The sequence below is a fragment of the Cajanus cajan genome, chromosome 10 (assembly GCF_000230855.2).
Source record: "Cajanus cajan strain Asha chromosome 10, NIPB_CcT2T_4, whole genome shotgun sequence".
Lineage (NCBI taxonomy): Eukaryota > Viridiplantae > Streptophyta > Magnoliopsida > Fabales > Fabaceae > Cajanus > Cajanus cajan.
Window position 1 is genome coordinate 37,105,694 of NC_138526.1, and position 19,632 is coordinate 37,125,325.

General features: G+C 33.0%; 3 protein-coding genes across 3 annotated transcripts; 2 read left to right on the top strand and 1 right to left on the bottom strand.

The window, feature by feature from the left end:
* The first annotated feature begins 207 nt into the window (after positions 1–207).
* On the top strand, positions 208–1,265 carry LOC109811961 (pollen-specific protein-like At4g18596). Its single transcript, XM_020375820.3, has 2 exons — positions 208–437; positions 783–1,265. Exons 1-2 carry the CDS (start codon positions 275–277, stop codon positions 1,109–1,111), a joined length of 492 nt encoding a protein of 163 aa, XP_020231409.1. The 5' UTR covers positions 208–274; the 3' UTR covers positions 1,112–1,265.
* A 5,676-nt stretch (positions 1,266–6,941) lies between these two features.
* LOC109811926 (ubiquitin-conjugating enzyme E2 35) lies at positions 6,942–12,366 on the top strand. The gene is made up of 8 exons (XM_020375771.3): positions 6,942–7,078; positions 7,467–7,494; positions 7,704–7,790; positions 10,238–10,296; positions 10,903–10,944; positions 11,016–11,089; positions 11,809–11,906; positions 12,014–12,366. The coding sequence occupies exons 1-8, from the start codon at positions 7,043–7,045 to the stop codon at positions 12,049–12,051; spliced, it is 462 nt and encodes a 153-aa protein (XP_020231360.1). The 5' UTR covers positions 6,942–7,042; the 3' UTR covers positions 12,052–12,366.
* A 1,721-nt stretch (positions 12,367–14,087) lies between these two features.
* Positions 14,088–18,230, bottom strand: TTL1 (tetratricopetide-repeat thioredoxin-like 1). Its single transcript, XM_020375770.3, has 7 exons — positions 16,894–18,230; positions 16,407–16,602; positions 15,980–16,164; positions 15,548–15,881; positions 15,259–15,463; positions 15,068–15,174; positions 14,088–14,934 (listed from the first exon to the last, which is right to left on the bottom strand). The coding sequence occupies exons 1-7, from the start codon at positions 17,736–17,738 to the stop codon at positions 14,782–14,784; spliced, it is 2,025 nt and encodes a 674-aa protein (XP_020231359.1). The 5' UTR covers positions 17,739–18,230; the 3' UTR covers positions 14,088–14,781.
* Between the last annotated feature and the right edge of the window lie 1,402 nt (positions 18,231–19,632).

Genomic DNA, 19,632 nt, shown 5'->3' on the forward strand with positions numbered 1-19,632 from the left:
TAAGAATTGATTTTTCTAATTTTGAATGTAGTTTACTCTATTTATTAGGAGAAAGACTACCAAGTTTTCTCTCAGATAGTTAGAGAACATCATCAAAACTGGTGGAGGAAAACCAAATAGAAGCTAGTTTTTGGCCCTCAAAATATAACAAAAGCACACAAATAACGGAACAAAGCCTCATGCATGCAACTATAAAAGGATTCGATAGCAGCCTCATTATCTCATCACAAGGGGAACAATAAGAATACATCATTAACCAATAAAGTAAATCGGCATGGAGAAGTCACTTGCTGTTGTTGCCCTCTTTGTCTCAGCATTTTGCTTCTCCTCAGCCTTGGCACGAAACTCACCCCTCGACAAATTCGCCGTTGAGGGCAAGATTTACTGTGACCCTTGCCACTTCGCATTTGAATCCAGACTCAGCTTCCCCTTGCCAGGTAACCATAATCACCATTCACATATCTAGCCAACATTATACTATTTCATTTATATAACATAGTTATTATAACTTTTTACATAGTATTAGATGATTATTTAGTTTTATACTATTAACCAATCAGATTTCATCGTTGGTATGACTTTTTACATAATAATTTTTAATTATTATCGTCGATCTTACATAGACTATGAATAAGGACATGATTTTTATCTTATAATACTGATTTTATAAAGTGGGATTAGACTTTTAACTCACTTTCTTAACGGTGATTAGATATAAGTATGTTGCATCACCAGTTTTCTCATAATCTTACTGTAACATCTTTATTTACGTGTGCATGCAGGTGTTAAGGTAAGTTTGATATGCGTGAATGATGGCAATGGCACAGTGACATATTTGAAGGAGGGCAAAACTGATGCAAATGGCATGTACAGCATTCGTGTCCATGGTGATCACGAGGAGGAGATATGTGTGATGGCTGCTGACCCACCTGCAGAAGGTGAATGCAGAGAGGCAATGCCAAACAGATCTGATAGGATTGTCCTCACCAAAAACATGGGTGCCTCCTCCATGACACGCTTTGTCAATCCCCTTGGGTTCATGACACAGACAATTGATACACAGTGCAATTCAGTCGTCAAGGAGTTGCAATTGGACCAACTTGAAGATTGAGTGCAGATAATTAATGCATCATAATATCTATTATTCATGTTGGATCAATTGTCATCTATCTATTCTAATTAACCATTCTCCACAATGGTTGTTTTACTATGCAAACACCATGTTATTGAAATAGTAATATTGATTTGGAGTTTGGTACATACAAGAGTAAGTGGTGCATTGTGAGTTCTTATTTAATAACTTTTATGCTTTCATGCTTGTCCATCCAAAACTGAAAAGAATCCTCAAATTTAGACACCTTTGAATTATTGAACATCATAATGAGTAATGACACTCAAAAAAAAAACTTGAATATGATTTAATATTAAAATATTAATTTAAATTTACAATTAAAAAAGAGAGAAGAAAAATGAGTATCTAAAAAAGTATTTTTATGTTATATAACAAACTCGAATACGATACAGAGACACGATATGAATACAAACATAACGATACATTACAAGAAATATTACATGTAGTGACATACAAAAAGTGTCACTATAGGTACAATATATGTAGGTATATGTTTATTTGACATATAGTTACACACAATTTTAGTGTTGATTTTGAATTAGATTTAACAACATATTTTGTGTGTCATTATAGTTTATACCCACACTTTTTAATAATATACTAACATATATTGTAGTTATTGTGTGGATAAAAATAATTTTTAGTGACATCTATAGTGTCACTATAGAGTGTGTGTCACACTGTATGGCAATTTTGTTGTAATGACATGACAAAATCTAAAAATATCAAATTCTCCTTTCTTTATTTCTATTTTTATTCATCTTTTAAAAAAAAAAATCTTGAATTCACCTATTAGATACGACGTTAAGATGGAGACATGTTTATTTACAAATGTTTATAATGAAGATACATGAGTTTTGTAAATATTCATGTAAGACATGTGTATGATTTATCTGAACGATCTATCGAAGTGTTCAAAACATAACCGCGACATATGTTTTATCCCATGCCATATCCATGCGTTTTTAACTTCTGTGGGTGTCCAAATATTTTTTCAAATTAAAAAAAGGTTGTACTGAGTTATGGGAGAAATCATCAAATATTTGAGTAAATATATGAATTGGTTAATTTTTTTTTATCTTATATTTATAGTGATTATATATTATGGATGTAATTTCAAAAAAAATTGCACCAGTTAATTATTTTGATTGCATCATTTAACATTTTGTCGTGTATATAATCTTCAATTATGTGTACATTATTGAAATGAGAATATGTACCATAATTTTTTTTTAAAAAAATAATTATTAACTAAAAATTTAAAATTTTGAAAAGATTCATGAAAATATAATAATTAGCATTTCTCTTTAATGACTTAATGTAACTGATATCATGTAAAAAGGTAATTTATATTTTATACTCTCAACGAAAATGTTATATATCCTAACATATTATCAAATTATATACTTAAATAAACTGGCTCTAATTTAGTTATATATTTTTTTGTATATTATTTAAGTTAATTTAAATTTAAATATTATTATAATTTATAAATATTGAATATTTTAAAATAAAAATTAAACTTAATTGTATATCGACAGAAATGTGAACATATTGTAATTGTCCTTGATAATATAATTATGTATTTTATTTAAAAAAATAACTTTAAAGATATTTTTTAATCCTATAAAATTTTAAAAAAAAATATTTTTTTCCACAAAGTTATAGTATCATTGTACATTTTAACAGAGTCTTTTATTTTTAACTAGTTAAAAATGTATATTACATATGAAAACGAAATAAAATAAGTAAGAAATCTATGCTCCATGTAAAATTTTATATTATAAAATAAAACAAAAACATTGATCAATTTAAATTATAGAAATTGATACAAATATTTAAATTTATTTTATTCACCTAGAGCTTACTGTCGAGGCTAGGAATTTGCTTTATTGCAATTTGCAAGCTTATGCATATTTGCCGTAAAGGATTAAAATCGTGGATTGGATGATTTATTTGTCTAAGAGTGTGTCCCAAAAATGGTAGAATTTTCAAGTCTCACTCTTTGATGTGATTAACTTACTTAGGTTTGCTTGTTCAAGTGTTTTTGCCATTACCCTTTAATTGTAGTTTACCATCAAGGTCCCTTTATATAGCAAATAAAAAAGATATTAATTTATTTAAAATGAATTTTAATTCATTGTATCACAGATACCCCTAGGAAGTAACTGCTTTTGCATAGTATAAGCTGGTAATCATGGCAACACTGAAGGCCTAATAAAAATATGAAAAAAAATTTAAAAAATAAAACTAAAAATTTTCATATTAAATGATTTTTTTTCTTTTTTAAACTATATATGGGAACATGAAAAAGAAAAAGAAATATATGAAAAAATAAGTATAAATAATTATAATAAAATCAACATTTTTATAAAAGATCAAAAGAGTGATCCGTTTATTTCAAGAGTAAATCTTGATATATTTATTTCACTCGATAACTCATATTTTCTATCAAATATCAGCATTCAAACTATTAAATTAAATATTTTAATGCATAGATCAAGTTTACAAATTTTTAAAATTTTTGAAAACTATTTAATAATCATAAAATATTTTATACGTTGATTTGAATCCATATAAAGAAGTATCATATGATTTTCAATTTTTAAAAAAATTTGTAGACTTAATTCACAAATTAAGAACTTTTTAATTTAACAATTGCATTATTAAAATTTAATGTAAAAAATAAATTATTAAGTAAGTAGATATATCCTCAAAAATCAAAACCTTAACATATCAATGTTTGCAAATTCTTTTTTTTTGGTATAGTATGTTTACTCATTTTAATAAAAACATCAAAATTTCAAGAGTAAATTACACTCTCCTTTCCTAAGATATTCGAACATTACACTTCTCTCTCCTCTTATGTTAAAAATCAAAGTTTCCTCTCCTTACAGATCCCAATATATGATACTTTACATATTTTTTATTTTTCTGCAAATTTTCCTGCAAAAAAATATTTGTAGAAAGTTTTTGCAAAATTTCCTGCAAAAAAATATTCGCAGAAAATTTTTTGCGAATTTTCCTTTAAAAAAATATTCGCAGAATTTTTTTGCCAATTTTTCTGCAAAAAATAATTTATAGATATTTCTTACAAATTTTGCTACAATTTTAATAATCATGGAAAAAAAACTTTCTATGGTAAAAATTTGCAGAAAATATTGTAAGAATTTTATTTTGTTTCTTGCAGATTTTCTTGCAAAAATAAATTTGCAAGTAATGTTTACTAAATGGTAGAAAAATTTTGCAGGTAACTTTTCCTGCGAATTTTCCTGCAAATTTTAATTCGCAGGAAAAATAAAAAATAATATTTAAATTCATAAGTTTAATATTCTAAAAAATCTTCAAGTCCCACATCGATTGAAAATAAAACAATTAAAGAGTATATAAGTTGGGGCAACACTTACCTTACAAATTGAATTGTATGATTGAGTGTTAGGCTTATAATCTACAATCTTAGAATTTAAAAGATTATGTATGAGGCATGAAAATAAAAGATTATGAATTCTTAAAATATATAATTTATAGTAATTTTTTTTTATTTTTCATAAAAAATATTCCTGCAGAATTTCTTGCGAAAAAATTCGCAGGAAAGTTTCCTGCGAATTTTTTTGCAGGAAAATTTCCTGCAAATTTTTTTTCTAGGAAACTTTCCTGCGAATTTTCCTATGGATTTCTTTTTGCAGGAAAATTTCCTGCAAATTTTTTTTTGCAGGAAACTTTCCTGCAAATTTTTTTCGCAAGAAATTTCGAAGAAAAATTTCCTGCGAATTTTAAAATTCGCAAAAATATATTATCCATGAAGTACCTGCAAATAAAATTTCGTAAAAAAATTTGTAGGAACAACGTTTTCTGCAAATTTTTATGAAAAATTCACAGGAAAAATCGCATGTAATAAAAGAAATTCTAGTAGTGAAAAAAAATTCGTCAAAGTTCTGTTAACTTTCATTACAAAAAAAAAAATTATTACCAAAAGACCATTTCCACTAACATTCTCTTATAGATATAAATATTACACTATATTTCCTTGACAAATTCAAATATATTATACTTTAATAATTTATCTCTTAATTTATATATTAAAAACTATTGTGATTTTTGTTAAATTTAATTATATATATCTTAAAAAAATGCTATTCTTCATTATATAGGATTAGTTATATATATTAAAGATAACATATAAGTATTAAGGTATTATTTAATTGATATTACTAATACAATATTTTAGTAAATATTTAAATAAATTACTGTTTTATGATAAAGTATTATTTATTATATTTAATAAATGTAATGTTAAAATATGTATATTAAATATATAATTTTTAAATGAACAAATTTATACTAAAAATATATTATTAAATAAAATATAATTATTATAATATTTAATACTTATATATATAAGTTAATTTATATTATATATTTTTTTGTGTGTGTATATATATAATTTATTTTATAGTTTTTATTTAATTTATTATTTAATAATTAATTTAAATTTAATTAAATTTTTTATAATTTTTTATCAAGTAAATGAATGACAATGAATTATAAATATTTTTTAAGTTAATATAATAGGAGAATAATAATATAATACTTGTATTTCTAATGGATAAAAATATAATTCATTTGATATTTTAACATGTAGAGACTGTATAGTATAATACTTACATCTTCCGTAAAAGAAAAATATAATTTATATTAATAATATTAAGTTAAATGAATTAAATTATATATTTATTATTAAAAAGAATAATAATATAATACGCTTATCTTTCACGACAAAGTAACATAATTTATTCAATTTTTAATGTCTTAAAATTTAAAAATTTAATACACAAAAATTAACATCAAAATCTTAATGTCTTGAAATTTAAAAGATTAAATATATCAACTATGTATCAAAATTTTAATGTTTTAAAAAGAAAAATAAAATATATCATTGTTAATTGAGCTTTGCCGATTAAGCCTGTAAAATCCAAGGATTGATAGGTTAGACCAAAAATTTGATATGATTGAACAGATTATATATATAAAAGTTCAATATATGCATGAATGATGAACTTAGAATATCTACAATCCAATATCTTACTCAAGGTACTTAAATGGACTCCATCTATACACATTATTCACTTTTACTAATTTTTATTTAAAAAAATTATTAAGTATTCAATCCCTCCAATCTAATTACTAAACGGGTCCCTTTACAAGCACAAGCAGCTGGTTTTGTTTCCAATCGTGTAAGTTACATGTTTCCCATTTATTTATTTATTTATTATTACAAAATCAATTGTTATACAATACTCTTATCTTTCTATAATTGTTAATGACCGATACTTATATAAGCACCTGTTCATAAATAAGATCGTATTTTAACAATGAAAATTCAATAGGTACTAATGTGTATAAACACCTATTCATAAATAAGACTCACTCATAATGATAATAATAATAATAAGATTTGAATTTAAAATTATATATATTATTTTAATTTTTATTATTAATCTAATTCTAATAATTTTAATTTTTTATATTTAAATTATTATTTAAATAATATTAACAGAAAACAATGTTTTTTTAAAATATTTTTAACATAAATTTATTACAAAATTCTTCCCATATAGAAGTTGTGAATCTAACACATATTACACTTTTATTTACTTATTTAATACAATTAAAAGATTTGATTCTTAGGTAAGATTTATAATTTATAAATATTTGGGAAAAAAAATTACATATACTGAATGTCTCTAATTTTTTTCTTCTATTTACCAAAGGAAAAAAAATCATATAAATAGCAGCGATGGATAGAGGATTTTCATTGAGCTTTGTTCTGGTTTATGTTAGTGAGAGAAAGTTCTATTTCTCTCTCTTTGACTCAAAACCCTATTGCGTGCTTTGCAATCGACCCTGATTATGGCCAACAGTAACCTCCCTCGAAGAATCATCAAGGTTCGTATCCATTCTCTCGTTAAGATCCCCATTTTAATTTCTCTGATCGATGCCAAAACCAACCCAACTCGAAATCGGTTCATGGTACCATACTTTGTTGATTTTATAGTATCGCCTGACCTAAGAGCCTGATTGAACAAATAACTGCTATTTCCATTTAGGGTTGATTCCAAAATGGTTTACTTTTCACTTAACATTCTCTAATTTCAGTGATGATGACCGAAATGAAAAAAATGAAAGTCTGTGGTACTGAATTGGGGTTTCGACCCCCTTTTTCCTGTTTTCATCTTGGTTGGCATCAATTGTAGTTCTGGAATTTCGTTTGTTCTGTGTATGAGTTTGATATTTAGGAATGTTTTGGTGACGCCTATTTCTTTGATCTCACCAGGAAACGCAGCGTTTGCTCAGTGAGCCAGGTATGTTGAAATTTGCAGCAATAGTATAGTGCTTTAGAAGCTCACCCTGAGTTAAATGGGTAGTGTTTGTGGTGTCTCTTATTTTTTGTTAAATTGTATTTTGTAAGATGCTTGTTACCTTGGGGATTTATGCAAGGTTTCCATCCTTGTTGTTTTTGTTCTGCTGAGTTAATTGCTTTTGTGTCTTGTGCTATGATCTGATGATGCAGCGCCTGGAATTAGTGCGTCCCCTTCAGAAGATAATATGCGGTATTTCAATGTGATGATCCTGGGCCCAACCCAGTCACCTTATGAAGGTAGTAATCACTAACTCAATTTGCACCTTGAAATGCATAATGATTTGTTATCTCAGCAAGAAATGGGAAATTAATTTCCTGTTGTTTTGGTTGCTTTGAAAGTAGTGTATTGACTTTTTTACGAACAATTTTGCTTTACAATTAGACAATTGAATGTATTTTGTAAACGGTTCTGAAAGGATAACTGTTGCTATATGACCACACAAATTCCATTTTATTTATTTTGATATCTGTTGTAATATGCTAGCCTTCATACAATAACATATGCCGGATTACATAAAATGTTGGCCCATTAATCATTTAGTTGTCTCAGTCCAAATGATGAGGTGGAAATTGAAATATTGTATATTGTTATAATCTCCAATAACTATAGAATTCCTGCTTCTTGAAGCTATCTTTTTGTATTATAATGAATTCAGGTCCCATTCTACATCTGAATCTCGGAAAATTTTCTATGAAATGCATTATCTTGGTGCATTGTTTTCCGTTATGTTTATCACTGACCTGATATATATATATATATATATATATATATATATATATATATATATATATATATATATATATATATATATATATATTGACTATTTGACATTATATTTTCCAGTTTACACCTCATATATATTCAACTTCTATAGGTTGCCAAACCCATTCATCAAAAAACTGCTTTATGGCTCATTAGTTGCTGCTTGCGTCAGTTCACTTTCAAATAGAATAACTAAAAGCAGTGTTACCTTTTACTAAAAAAAATTGTATAACCAAATTAAATTCAATGTCATTCATTTTATAGATAATGTTTTTGATCTGGGATTTACTAACACTTCAAAATGGTTGCTCTAATGGTTACATTTTATAGATACTTTTTGATGCTTGTAACCTACATAGTAACATATATCAATTATTTTTGTGAGTTACACCAATACAAGTTGGATTCCTAAATGATCTAGAAGTAGACTGCAGTACATTATTGCACGCACAATGATTAAAACTGGCTTGCGAAATATTGATGTCTTTGTTTTTGGCTCCTTGTTGAAAGTTGTAAGTTGCATTCTCTACATTATAAAGAGCAGGGTGCAAGGTTGTCAATCTCGAGAATTTATATAATCTCTTGGAGATTCCGTAAACTCGTAAGAGTTTACTTAATATAAAAAATATGTTAAAATACTTATAAATAACATAATAACTAACATTTTAACTTCATATTAAAGTAAAATAGTAAATTGCAATAATAAAGTAACAAATTTTAGTGGCAAATACATAATTTTGCACAAGACACAACTCACAAGTTCTTAAAAATAAAATGATAGTAAATAAAAAACTAAAAAAAGACTAATATCTTCAAATCAAGTCTAAAAAATATTAACTATTACACATATAATGTATTTCTAGACTGGATTAAAAAAATGGGATACAAGAGAAAATAAACGGAACAAGGAAGGGAAGGGGAAAGAAAGAACCTTCACTACAAAGAATGAACAACCCTAGTGCAAAGAGAACGCAAAGGAGAGAACCTGAATGCACAACTTGGAGGAGAGAACCAGAACGCATAGCACGAAGTTGAAAATCAACATGCATGGCGTAGAGGAGTGAACCAAAACACACAATGATGCGGAGGAGAGAACCAGTACGTATGACACAAAGAGGGAGAACACACAACAGAGAGGGAGAATGAGAGTTGCACGACACTTAGAGTAGGAAAAATACTTTGTTTTGGGAAAATCCTAAGTGAAACGCGCACTTTGGAGGGTTTTGTGAGTGAAATTCATAATCTCACAATATCGAAGTAAACTCACAAGATTACTTGAGATTGCGCGAGATTGCTCGAGATTACCCGAGTTTACTCAAAAAACAAGATTACTAACGAGTTATACAGGTATGGCCGACCAATCTCATAATCTCGTATGAGTTTACGAGTTATCACTCGAGATCGATAACCATGGTAGGGTGGCTTTGATCATCCATGAAAATTGAAAGCTGAAATACATAGTGTTATTATACAAGGTTATGCTATCTTCATTGTTTTTCCATTTAAAAAGTTACTATATTAAGAATAGAATTGGGACTTCTGAAGGGTGCCCTATTATATAGTAAAGTATGGAATTGAAAATGGTAAATGAAGAAAATCAACTGGTTATATTTTCATAGAATACAAACTCCTGTATATATATAATAAGTAATCAGTGATATGATAGGAAAACTCCTTGCATTTTTGCATTAGCAGTATAAAGTACTGTATTGTGCCCAACAGTTGGAACATAATGCAGGAGTGTTTCTTGTTTCAGCTGGGTGGGATTTGGAACTACCATTTGTGGTGCAGGCCCTTTTTACCTATAGGCGTGATGATGTTCTATGGCTAACTTGATGATACTGGTTTTTTTAATTCCCCCACCCAGAATAATGTGTCTCACGTCTTCACTAATATGCAAGTTTCTTGCTTGTATTTCTAGGAGGAGTTTTCAAGTTAGAATTATTTTTGCCAGAAGAATATCCAATGGCTGCACCAAAGGTACATAATTAAATTGTTGATTATTTTTTATATGCATTGCCTTATTCTTTTGGTGTTAATTGTTGAAGTTTATGTTGAGTTCTTATCCACCTAAAAGAAATGATAATATAAATTTTATCTGGAAATTGTTTTGATACTGGTTTTTGCTTTTTGGTATGTAATGATTCGGATTGCCTGCCTGCTATTATAGTCATGACTCATGGGGTAGCATAAGTTAAGCCTTGTCCTTCAGCTTTCCAGTGTGATCTGAGATCAAATGTTAGCATTTCAGTAGCACACAGAACCGGGGTGCTAATTAGCATACTTTTGAAGTCATTATCAATTCTAGGGAAAGGTTTAGGGTTTGTGTGTACTTACAACTCTTACGTACATCTGATTGGGGTTTTATGTTGGCTTAGGGGGTCTAGTGGACTTCCTCCTCATCCTCTCAATTTTAAAGTATAATTTAATTGTATCTGTCGGTCTATCTATCTATCTCATATTTGTGTGATTGGGCAGTTTTCTCTTATTTTACTAGCTAATTTAGGCTTAATTTTAATGATGATAATACCTTAAGGTTAGGTTTCTCCAATTATTCCTAAGTTCACCATGCATTGCTTCTTTCAGGTTAGGTTTCTGACAAAAATATATCATCCAAACATTGACAAGGTGCAGTCCGCTTACCTTACATTTTCATTTCTTCTTCAGTAATAATTTATCTTACATGAAGTTTATTACAGCTTGGCAGGATATGTCTTGACATTCTGAAAGATAAGTGGAGTCCTGCCCTTCAGATTCGCACTGTACTTTTAAGGTATATTTATTTTTCATTTTTTATTTTTGTGGGTGCATATTGATTAGACCTATTTATATCCTGAAGAAATGTAGTAAATATCAATCAGCTTTACAGTCTCGACCCTTGTGTGGCTGTCTAAAAGATGTGATGATACACATTCAGAGAAATAGAGATATGCATGTATGCAGATTTTAGATTTTATTTCGAGAAAATAGGATGAGTTGACGGTGTTAAGTATTTTTAAACCGGCATCTAATTATATAGCATAATGTATGGTAAGTTTCTTGACTCTAAGAATAACTATATAAGTCATACTAAATATGATTTCTAATTGGTTGATCCTGTAAAAAAATTTATACGGACTAAGAATTGGTAAGTTTCTTGACTCTAACAATAACTACTTTAAGTATTTTTTTTCTTTTTTTCATTTTGATTGGTAAAACTTCACTGGGAAAAAGATGGTCTAAGTTACCAGTTGATAGGCTCATATTTTTTTAAACTATTAATATTCTGATTTATCATATACAAGAAAGGAGAAAAGGGGGGAGGGGGCTAGGGCAGAAGAAACATGAGAAATGTTTGTGTTAGTCTATCTGGATCTTAATTTTGATCACTAGCGTTACCTGCCCCCTGGCGTGGTCACAATTGTGTGATAAATCAGTGAAAAATATTAACCTGCTCCTTATTGCAAAGAGTTTTGTGTACTGATAATGTGAGTTTTGTGGGCCATTTTCTAGTATTCAAGCTCTTCTAAGTGCACCAAACCCAGACGATCCTCTTTCTGAGAACATTGCCAAGCATTGGAAAAGTAATGAGGCTGAGGCTGTTGAAACGGGTATGTCTTCTGCTCGTACTATTGCTTAAAATTTAGTTATTTGTTAATGATGACATAAAAAATGTCATGCTTATTCTCATGAAAATTGTTGGTAATTAAATGTGCAGCCAAGGAATGGACCCGGTTATATGCTAGTGACGCCTGATGCTTGGGTTGAAAGTTTGGCTTCAAATAACTATAGTGGAACTGTATGCTATATATAACTCAACTTGAAATAGAAATTTGGAGGAGTTGTCTGAACTATTTTGGAGTTAATATTCCTCATAGCTTCCGGTTACCTGTTAATTGCTTTCTTTCTCCTGGAAGCCTTGTCTTGGAACTTGTATTAAAATATGTGATCTTTTATGCCAGAAATTTAAACATGCTTCATCTCCCAACCCCCTAGTAATTTGGGATCCTCAAACTCCATAGTAAAAAGATTTTGAATAAGCTTATATTGGTTTGTCTCCTTTTCCATCAATCCATACGTGTTTGATACGTTTGGTTGTGTAATTAAGAACTTGAGGGATAGACACTTGTCTCCTGAGGATTGAGAAGATGAATAGTTGCAAGAAATTAGATAAAATTTTCAATCGATGATTTTAAATATAATCAGTTTTCTTTTTTTAGTAAATTAGTTAAAAGGGTTTTATTTAAGGAACGTAAGCTAGTGCGTTATTTAGTACTAGTATTACTGTCTCTACACAAAACATAAGATCGTTCATAGGATCAATTCCCATGTCGCTGCCACGTTAATCTACAAATTGATGTCCTCTAAACCCTGAATCGTTTGTGTAGTTACTTGTATTGATCGACTAGCAAACTATAGTTATTTATTTCAATGGCGTGCTTGACCAGCGATGTTTGGTACTAGTAGGGTGGTGTCACGACGCGCTAGCTGTATGCATCATTAATAACTAGAACCTTTTTACTTAGGAGCGTGAAATGGAATTCTGGGGCAAGGGTCTGCTTCAGTAATCGATTATTGTAGTTGGTTTTGGCCTTGAGCCAAAAAGGATTGAAACATTAAGTGCGTCTTTGATTTCACGTAAAACATAAAAAATTATGTTTAACGTGAAAGGTACAATGTGTAACTTATGTGTAGCTTCACGTTAAACGTGATTTTTTACGTTTTAAACGTGAAACCAAACACATGCTAAAAGGTTTAAGCCAGGGTGAATTCAAAGGCATTATTTGGTGCGTTAAGTAAATTAGTAGAGGTAAGAAAAGGAGGTGATTGGAAGAGCGTATAGAGTTGATGTGTCTGTAACGAGGGTTTTGTCAGGATGGATGATGCAAGAGTCCAATCGGCTAGGACAAGGACAAAGTAACATCTATGCAATGCAATAATGCATTATGTATGCATGCCGTGCCATGATTAGGATAAAGAAAGAAGAAAACGACTCAAAACGAAACGACAGAGACAAGCCCCAACGCTCTTTTTTCTCTGCCGCATCCAAACGGCTGCGTTTCATAATGTTGTCGTACACCGTACGTTTGGTACAGTAGCTAGCCCTTTTCCCTTTTCTTTATTTTAAGACTTAACTGTTGCCTTTACAGCGCACGTGTGGCCCACGTGAATGCACCGACACAACATTCCAACTCTTCCCTTCTCTCAAGTCTCAACCACAATCACCACTTCCCCAATCCAGGTTCCCTCTTCTCTCTCACTCAAGTTTTTCATATTATTTTATCCCACCCTTTCTCCTAAACTTTACTATTTTGCAGCATTGGAATTGGAGGCCAGGTAGGTGAAAAGCATGTACAGTAATTCAGATCATTGGTCACAACTCACAACAAGATCTAGAACTTGGCCCCACAGAGAGAATGGCTGGCAAACACCGACCTTTTGGACTCTCTTTTTAGGGTAGGTAAGTAAGAGACCAACTTCTTAAATGTCCACATGTGTGCCCTTAATCGCACTCTCATACATTACTTCTTATTATCTTAGGCTAAGCAACATTTCATTGGCATTTTAAGTGGTCCACCGCCCAATCCAATTTCAAACATGGATGGAGTTATGAATCCTATCAACCACACCCCTCTCCCTCTATAACATAACCAACCTTCATTTAAAACACTTGCCTTTACATATCAAACACCAACTTAAATGCCATTTCCAATCCCAAGGACCCACTCTCCAGTTATACTATTCTTTAATTCGAGTCTTAAAACACAACATACAAAGCAAACACAAAACTCTAGAAAAAATGCCAACTTTTATTGATTGAATGGCTAAGATAGGATAACAAAAAAAAAAAAAAAAGAACAATAATAACAGTTTCATCCTCCTTTTGCCAACTCAGCAGGTACCCACCACTCATCCTATCTCCCCTCAAAGGCTTCCAGTGTCTTGTTGTATATATCATCACATATATACATGTACAGATCTCTCCTTCTAACTAGCACAACCCCCTCCCCTCCCCTCCCTTCATTCTATATCTGTCTATATTTCTCTATCTTAAAAAGTAATTTAAACTCATAATTAAATCAATTGTACAGACATAAAGAACATTTTTTTTGTTTTCTTTTATCCTTAAAGAAACTGGGGGTACAAGAACAGCTGACCTAGTGAACTGAAAAGGAGTCGAGAACAAAAAGAAAATCGACAACGGGAGTTGGGAGGAACATGGAACCAAAGAGCAATGAGCAATGAGGAATGAATGAAAAAATAAAAACTTCAAAAGGAACTAGACTATCTCTAGGTTCCAATGGCATTGGCTGCTAAAGAGATTATTATCTGGTTTTGACTATGTCACAGGTATGAGGTGATCACTTTATGGTGGGATCAAAAGACTGCAAGAGCTGTAGAGACTAGAGAGTTTAACTGGAGGTTTAGGGAAACAACAACAAGGAAGTGCTGAAGACAGCAGAGAAGCATTACATGTCATGAGCTCTAAAAGCTGTAATGCCGCACGGAGTGTTCCAACATGTCGCGACTAGGACATACAATTTCCTTCACTCGGCTGCCACTTTTGTATATCTTGAAGGTTGGTACAATCCTAACGTTCTCTGCAGTTGCAACTGTTGGGCTTTCTTGAATGTCCACCTTTGATCAAAGACAAAAAAACATATTGTATGCATTAGGAAACTCCCATGTTGCTCTCTTTTAAATCCAAGTTAAATAAAATAACAGGAAGTGTAAAGTCAAAAAACTTCATTTAATATGTGAAGTGAGCTACCTTGAGGAAGTTAATAGATGGATATCGACCACATAGTGTATTGACAAATGGTGATATTTGCTTGCATTGAGAGTTAGATGCAACTTCAAAATGGACAACAGATACACCTGCCAAATTAATAGATATTATCAGGAGATTTGAAAAACGACTAAAATGAGTTGCAGAAGACTACACTTAACCATTTCAATTACCTGGTAAAGATATTGCAGCTCTAAACTGCTCAAGACCTGATACTTCTTCTACTTCGCCACCAAATTTTAAATTATATACTTCTTCCCCGCGTGATTTCTTAAGGGCAACTTGTGCGTGGAAAAGAGATTCAGCAACTTCATTGTCATTTGGAAGTTCTCTCCGTAAGACCTCATAATCTATGACCGCTTCTTCCCACCTTTCTAGCTGCATTTGACAACAAAGAACGATGACATCACAAATCTTCATGACAAGAAACACAGAATCATAAAGAATGAGAAATCAATTCACCTTGCTGTTTGATGCAGCCCTTCGAAGAAGGGCCTTGGTGTAATTTGGTTGGATATGTAAAGCTTGGTTGGAATCTTCGATTGATCTTTCCCATTGCCCAAGCTTAAACCAACAAGCTGCTCTATTGCAATAAAGAACAGAATTCGAAGGGTCCAGTCTCAAACCTTCCCCGTATGCCGAGCAAGCTTCGGTGTACCTCTCAGATTTAAAAAGATCATTGCCACGCACTCGGGCCCTTGCCACCATCCTCACATTGTTGAGCAAAACAGCAACTTCAACATTCCGGGGATCAATCTGACTGGCTTTCTCAGCAGCTGTAACTGCATTCTCGAACCTGCAATACACCCATCACCTATTTTCACTCTCCAACATAAAAGAAAAACCGTTGCCAACAGAGGATTTCCGATGAAAGTTAATAGTGTCTGAACTCACCTTCCCAATGCCATCTCAATTTGAGCTCTGACAAAATAGCAATAAGCCTCAGAAAGCATCCCAAAAAACCTTGCCTGAGAAGAGGAACTAGTGTGCGGCTCGGATTTGGCAATTTGCAAAAAAACCGATTCTGCATCATCAATCTGGTGGAGCTTCAAAAAGGCTTCTGCTCTACACATAAAGAGCTGTAAATTCAATTTCCAACCAGTTCAGCCATTTCATCCACACCTCCACAAAACATATCCAGCTCAGATATGACAAAAACAACAATAACAACCAACGTTTAAACAACGGTATCAGCCACATTGTCATCACTGAAATTGCGGCTGCATTGGCCACATTTGTCAGCGAGAATGGCGACAACACCGCCGCCACGACTTGCTATACAAAAACCTTGAAATAGATAACAACACTAACATAAAAATACCTGAGGAGAAGAATCCGCTCCAGCAGCAACAGCAGCATCAACCTCCCTCAAAACACTCTTCCAATCCCCTACCCTCCGTACATCCCCACATTTGCTGATGTGCTTTTCCACCACTTGCAACCTCTGCATCTCACACGGATCTGCCTGCATTCCAGGATAACAAAGGTTCTTCCTAGCATTCTCAACTTGTCCCAACCTGCGTCACATTACCACTTCCCATTCTCATCAACACAATTCCATAATATAACCTATGCCAACCAAAATCCTGTTTGCATAAACTTCCCCATAAAAAGGTGAAAAAATTAAAAATCAACCAATGCACTTAACTTTCATTCCAAAAAAAGCCAACGTGCATAAGTTGTCAGAAAGGGTTTATCCAAACAAGACCAATCAACAAATGCAATCAACAAGCAACACCTTCAACAAAAATCAAATCAAAACAAAACAAAAATCAAATCAAGAAAAGAACATGATCAATGATCTCCACCTGAGGAAAAGAGAAGCCAAACGCTGATGAGCCCTCCCATAATTAGGATCCAATCTAACAGCCTCCTCACATTCCCTCACAGCCTCCCCCAACCGCCCCAACCCGGTCAGCGCCGCCGCGCGGTTGCTACGGTAGGCAGCGCTCGCCGGCGACAAAGCAATGGCGCGATCATAGAGACTCAACGCATCAGAAAAATGCCTCTTTTTGTAACACTCATTCCCCAATCTCTTCAACTCCTCCGGATCCACACCCTGCACGTGCACCCCTCTCTTCGCCGTCTCATTTCCGCGAGAACTCACCGGCTCCGCCTTCCCGGCGGCGGCTCCGCCGCCCCGCATTATGCTGCCGTGGCCGTAGTTCCCCATGCCGGAGCCCAACACGTCGCTTCTGCCACTCCGATTCGGCGCCATCTTAAGGATCTTGCCGGAGGGGCAGATGTTCCCGGTGGGGAGAACGTTCATCGGCGGCGAAGTCACCGTCTGGCCGGAGTAAATCAACGGCGCCGGCGCGGATCCGGAGTCGGATCTCGCGTGACCCGGCTTGGGGCTGTTCTCGCTGGAACCAGAAAGTTCACCGGAGTTGTTATTGTTGCTGTTAGTGTTACTGTTGTCGGGCTTTCGCGGAACCGGCCCGGGCCCGGTTCGGCCGGAGAAGGATCCGGAAGAGCTGGAGCTGGTACTCGCGGCGGGGGCCCGCGTCCGCAATGGCGAGACTGGCGAGCCCAGATCGAGCTCTCGGAAGTCGGGCTTGTTGGTGTTGTCACATTTTAGGGTTTCGCGGAAGCGATCGGCGAAGGCGTCGATGGCCACCACGTCGGAAACGGGCTTCCCCGAGGAATGCGACATTTTGGAGCAAAAGGGTCGCTTCAAAATTCGAGCTTGGGCAAAACCCTTAAGCCTGAAGCCTGAAGCTTGAAGCTTGAAGCTTCTCCTCTCTCTCTCTCTGTGTTAGCAATGGGAATTGGGAAGCTCTGAAGATGAAGACATGAAGAGAGAGAGAGAGAGAGAGAGAGAAGAGGGGAAAGAAAGAAAGGGATGGGGATCTCGTGAATTTAAAAGGAGCAAGCAAAGAATGAATGTGAGTGAGTGAGCGAGTGTGAGTGTAGTTGTTGGTGTTGGTGTTGTTGGTGGTGGAATTCTAGAGAGAGAGAAAAAAAATAAAGCTCTTTTTTTTTTCTTTTTTCGTGAGAGTGGAAATGTTAGTGTTGCTTTGAGAGAAAGAGAGAGAGGAAGAAGGAAGAAGAAAGATGGAGAAGAAAAAGAGTGAGGTTTTATTTTGTTTTCCTCCTCCTTCAGCTGCTGCTTCACGAGACTGGTTTTGGTTTGGTTATGGTTTTACTTGTTTCTATTTTTTAAGATAATTATATTATATTATTATTGATTGTGTAAATTAATTTTGAAATAATGAGCTGTATTTTTGTACCTCTATAATGTTGTTGTTGTTGAGATAAAAATAAAAATGTGAGCCACTCTCTTATGGAAGGAGTGAGAAACACTCTCTCAAGAGTCAAGAGTCAAGTCTCATCCTTGAGGCCAAAGCCAAGTTTGAATTGCCAGTTGTCCTCCTCCTTCTTAATTACTCTACCAAAGTAGATAAGTTCCCCCTACTCTCTCTTTTTTAGGGATAATAAATAAATTGCCAAATTGGCACAATGAATTTCTCTAGTCTTTACTACTGCCCCCCACAATGAAAACTCATTAATGCCATTTCACCTTCATTAAACTCCCCCAACTCTTCAAATTCATAATCAACATTCACTGCTTCTAATTCCTCCCAAACCCACAAAGTTACTTGCTTCAAGTTTCACCACAAGGTGTCGAAAAATGGGTGGAGTGTTGGACCAATTAATAAGGTTGTGGCAATGGCATTTGATTGCCAGCAGAGTCCAGAATGAGAAGTGTACTCTTATTCATCCATCCCCAAACAAACAAGTCCTACACCACGTGGCAAACAGGAAGTGGCTGTGGGCCCCACACCAGCATCAAAATCAACCCTAGCATTAGAAGCCAGCCAAGAACAACAAACTCCACCCTCCAAATTCCTTGTTTCTTCTTTTTCATTCACCCTCCAAAATTACATCACCGTCATCGCACATTCAACCTAGAATATTCTCTTCTATTTTTTTTTTTATAATATTTTTTCTAATTAATATTTTTTCATATACACTGTACTTTACGAGACAAAATTATTTACTCATCACATCATGCTATATTATATGCGTATGTTGATTCACTCACATCTTACTTGAGAATTGAGAGCACCACGAGCAGGGACCACTCTCTACAACAAGTGGAGCCCACCTACACTTGCAGTACTCTAACTTAATAATATATAAAAAAAAATACAATAAAAGCTATTTTGTTTTTTTGTCATTCTACTTTATAACTCTACATTAAATATTTCTAGTCTCAACTTTGTTGTATTCATCTTAAATTCTTGAATTCTCCGTATCTTTTCACTTTCTTACCAAATAAGAAGCAACTAACTCTTTAAGTTAAGTTAGAGATTTTATTGTAGACTCCTTATGGTATAACCACCATACTCTTAAATTTTGATAATGTTGAAAATATAATGTTACACTGTGTAAATAAAAATCAAAGTTTTGAAAGCATAATTATCGATAATAGAAGTAATTAGTCATGTGTAGGAAAAAAAATATGTTAGTTAATTAGTCCACTCAAGAGATCCAAAAGTCACATTTGAACAAATTATCAATGGGAATTGATTACCACCGTAGCT

Excerpts from the sequence above, each read along its gene's own strand:
- TTL1 (XM_020375770.3), bottom strand. The coding sequence starts at position 17,738 with ATGTCGCATTCCTCGGGGAAGCCCGTTTCCGACGTGGTGGCCATCGAC. Across the intron at positions 15,464-15,547 it reads GGGCTGCATCAAACAGCAAG|CTAGAAAGGTGGGAAGAAGC; the intron begins GTGAATTGATTT and ends TGTCAAATGCAG. Across the intron at positions 15,175-15,258 it reads AGCTGCAATATCTTTACCAG|GTGTATCTGTTGTCCATTTT; the intron begins GTAATTGAAATG and ends TTAATTTGGCAG.
- LOC109811926 (XM_020375771.3), top strand. The coding sequence starts at position 7,043 with ATGGCCAACAGTAACCTCCCTCGAAGAATCATCAAG. Across the intron at positions 10,945-11,015 it reads ATCATCCAAACATTGACAAG|CTTGGCAGGATATGTCTTGA; the intron begins GTGCAGTCCGCT and ends AGTTTATTACAG. Across the intron at positions 11,090-11,808 it reads ATTCGCACTGTACTTTTAAG|TATTCAAGCTCTTCTAAGTG; the intron begins GTATATTTATTT and ends GCCATTTTCTAG.
- LOC109811961 (XM_020375820.3), top strand. The coding sequence starts at position 275 with ATGGAGAAGTCACTTGCTGTTGTTGCCCTCTTTGTCTCAGCATTTTGC. Across the intron at positions 438-782 it reads ACTCAGCTTCCCCTTGCCAG|GTGTTAAGGTAAGTTTGATA; the intron begins GTAACCATAATC and ends GTGTGCATGCAG.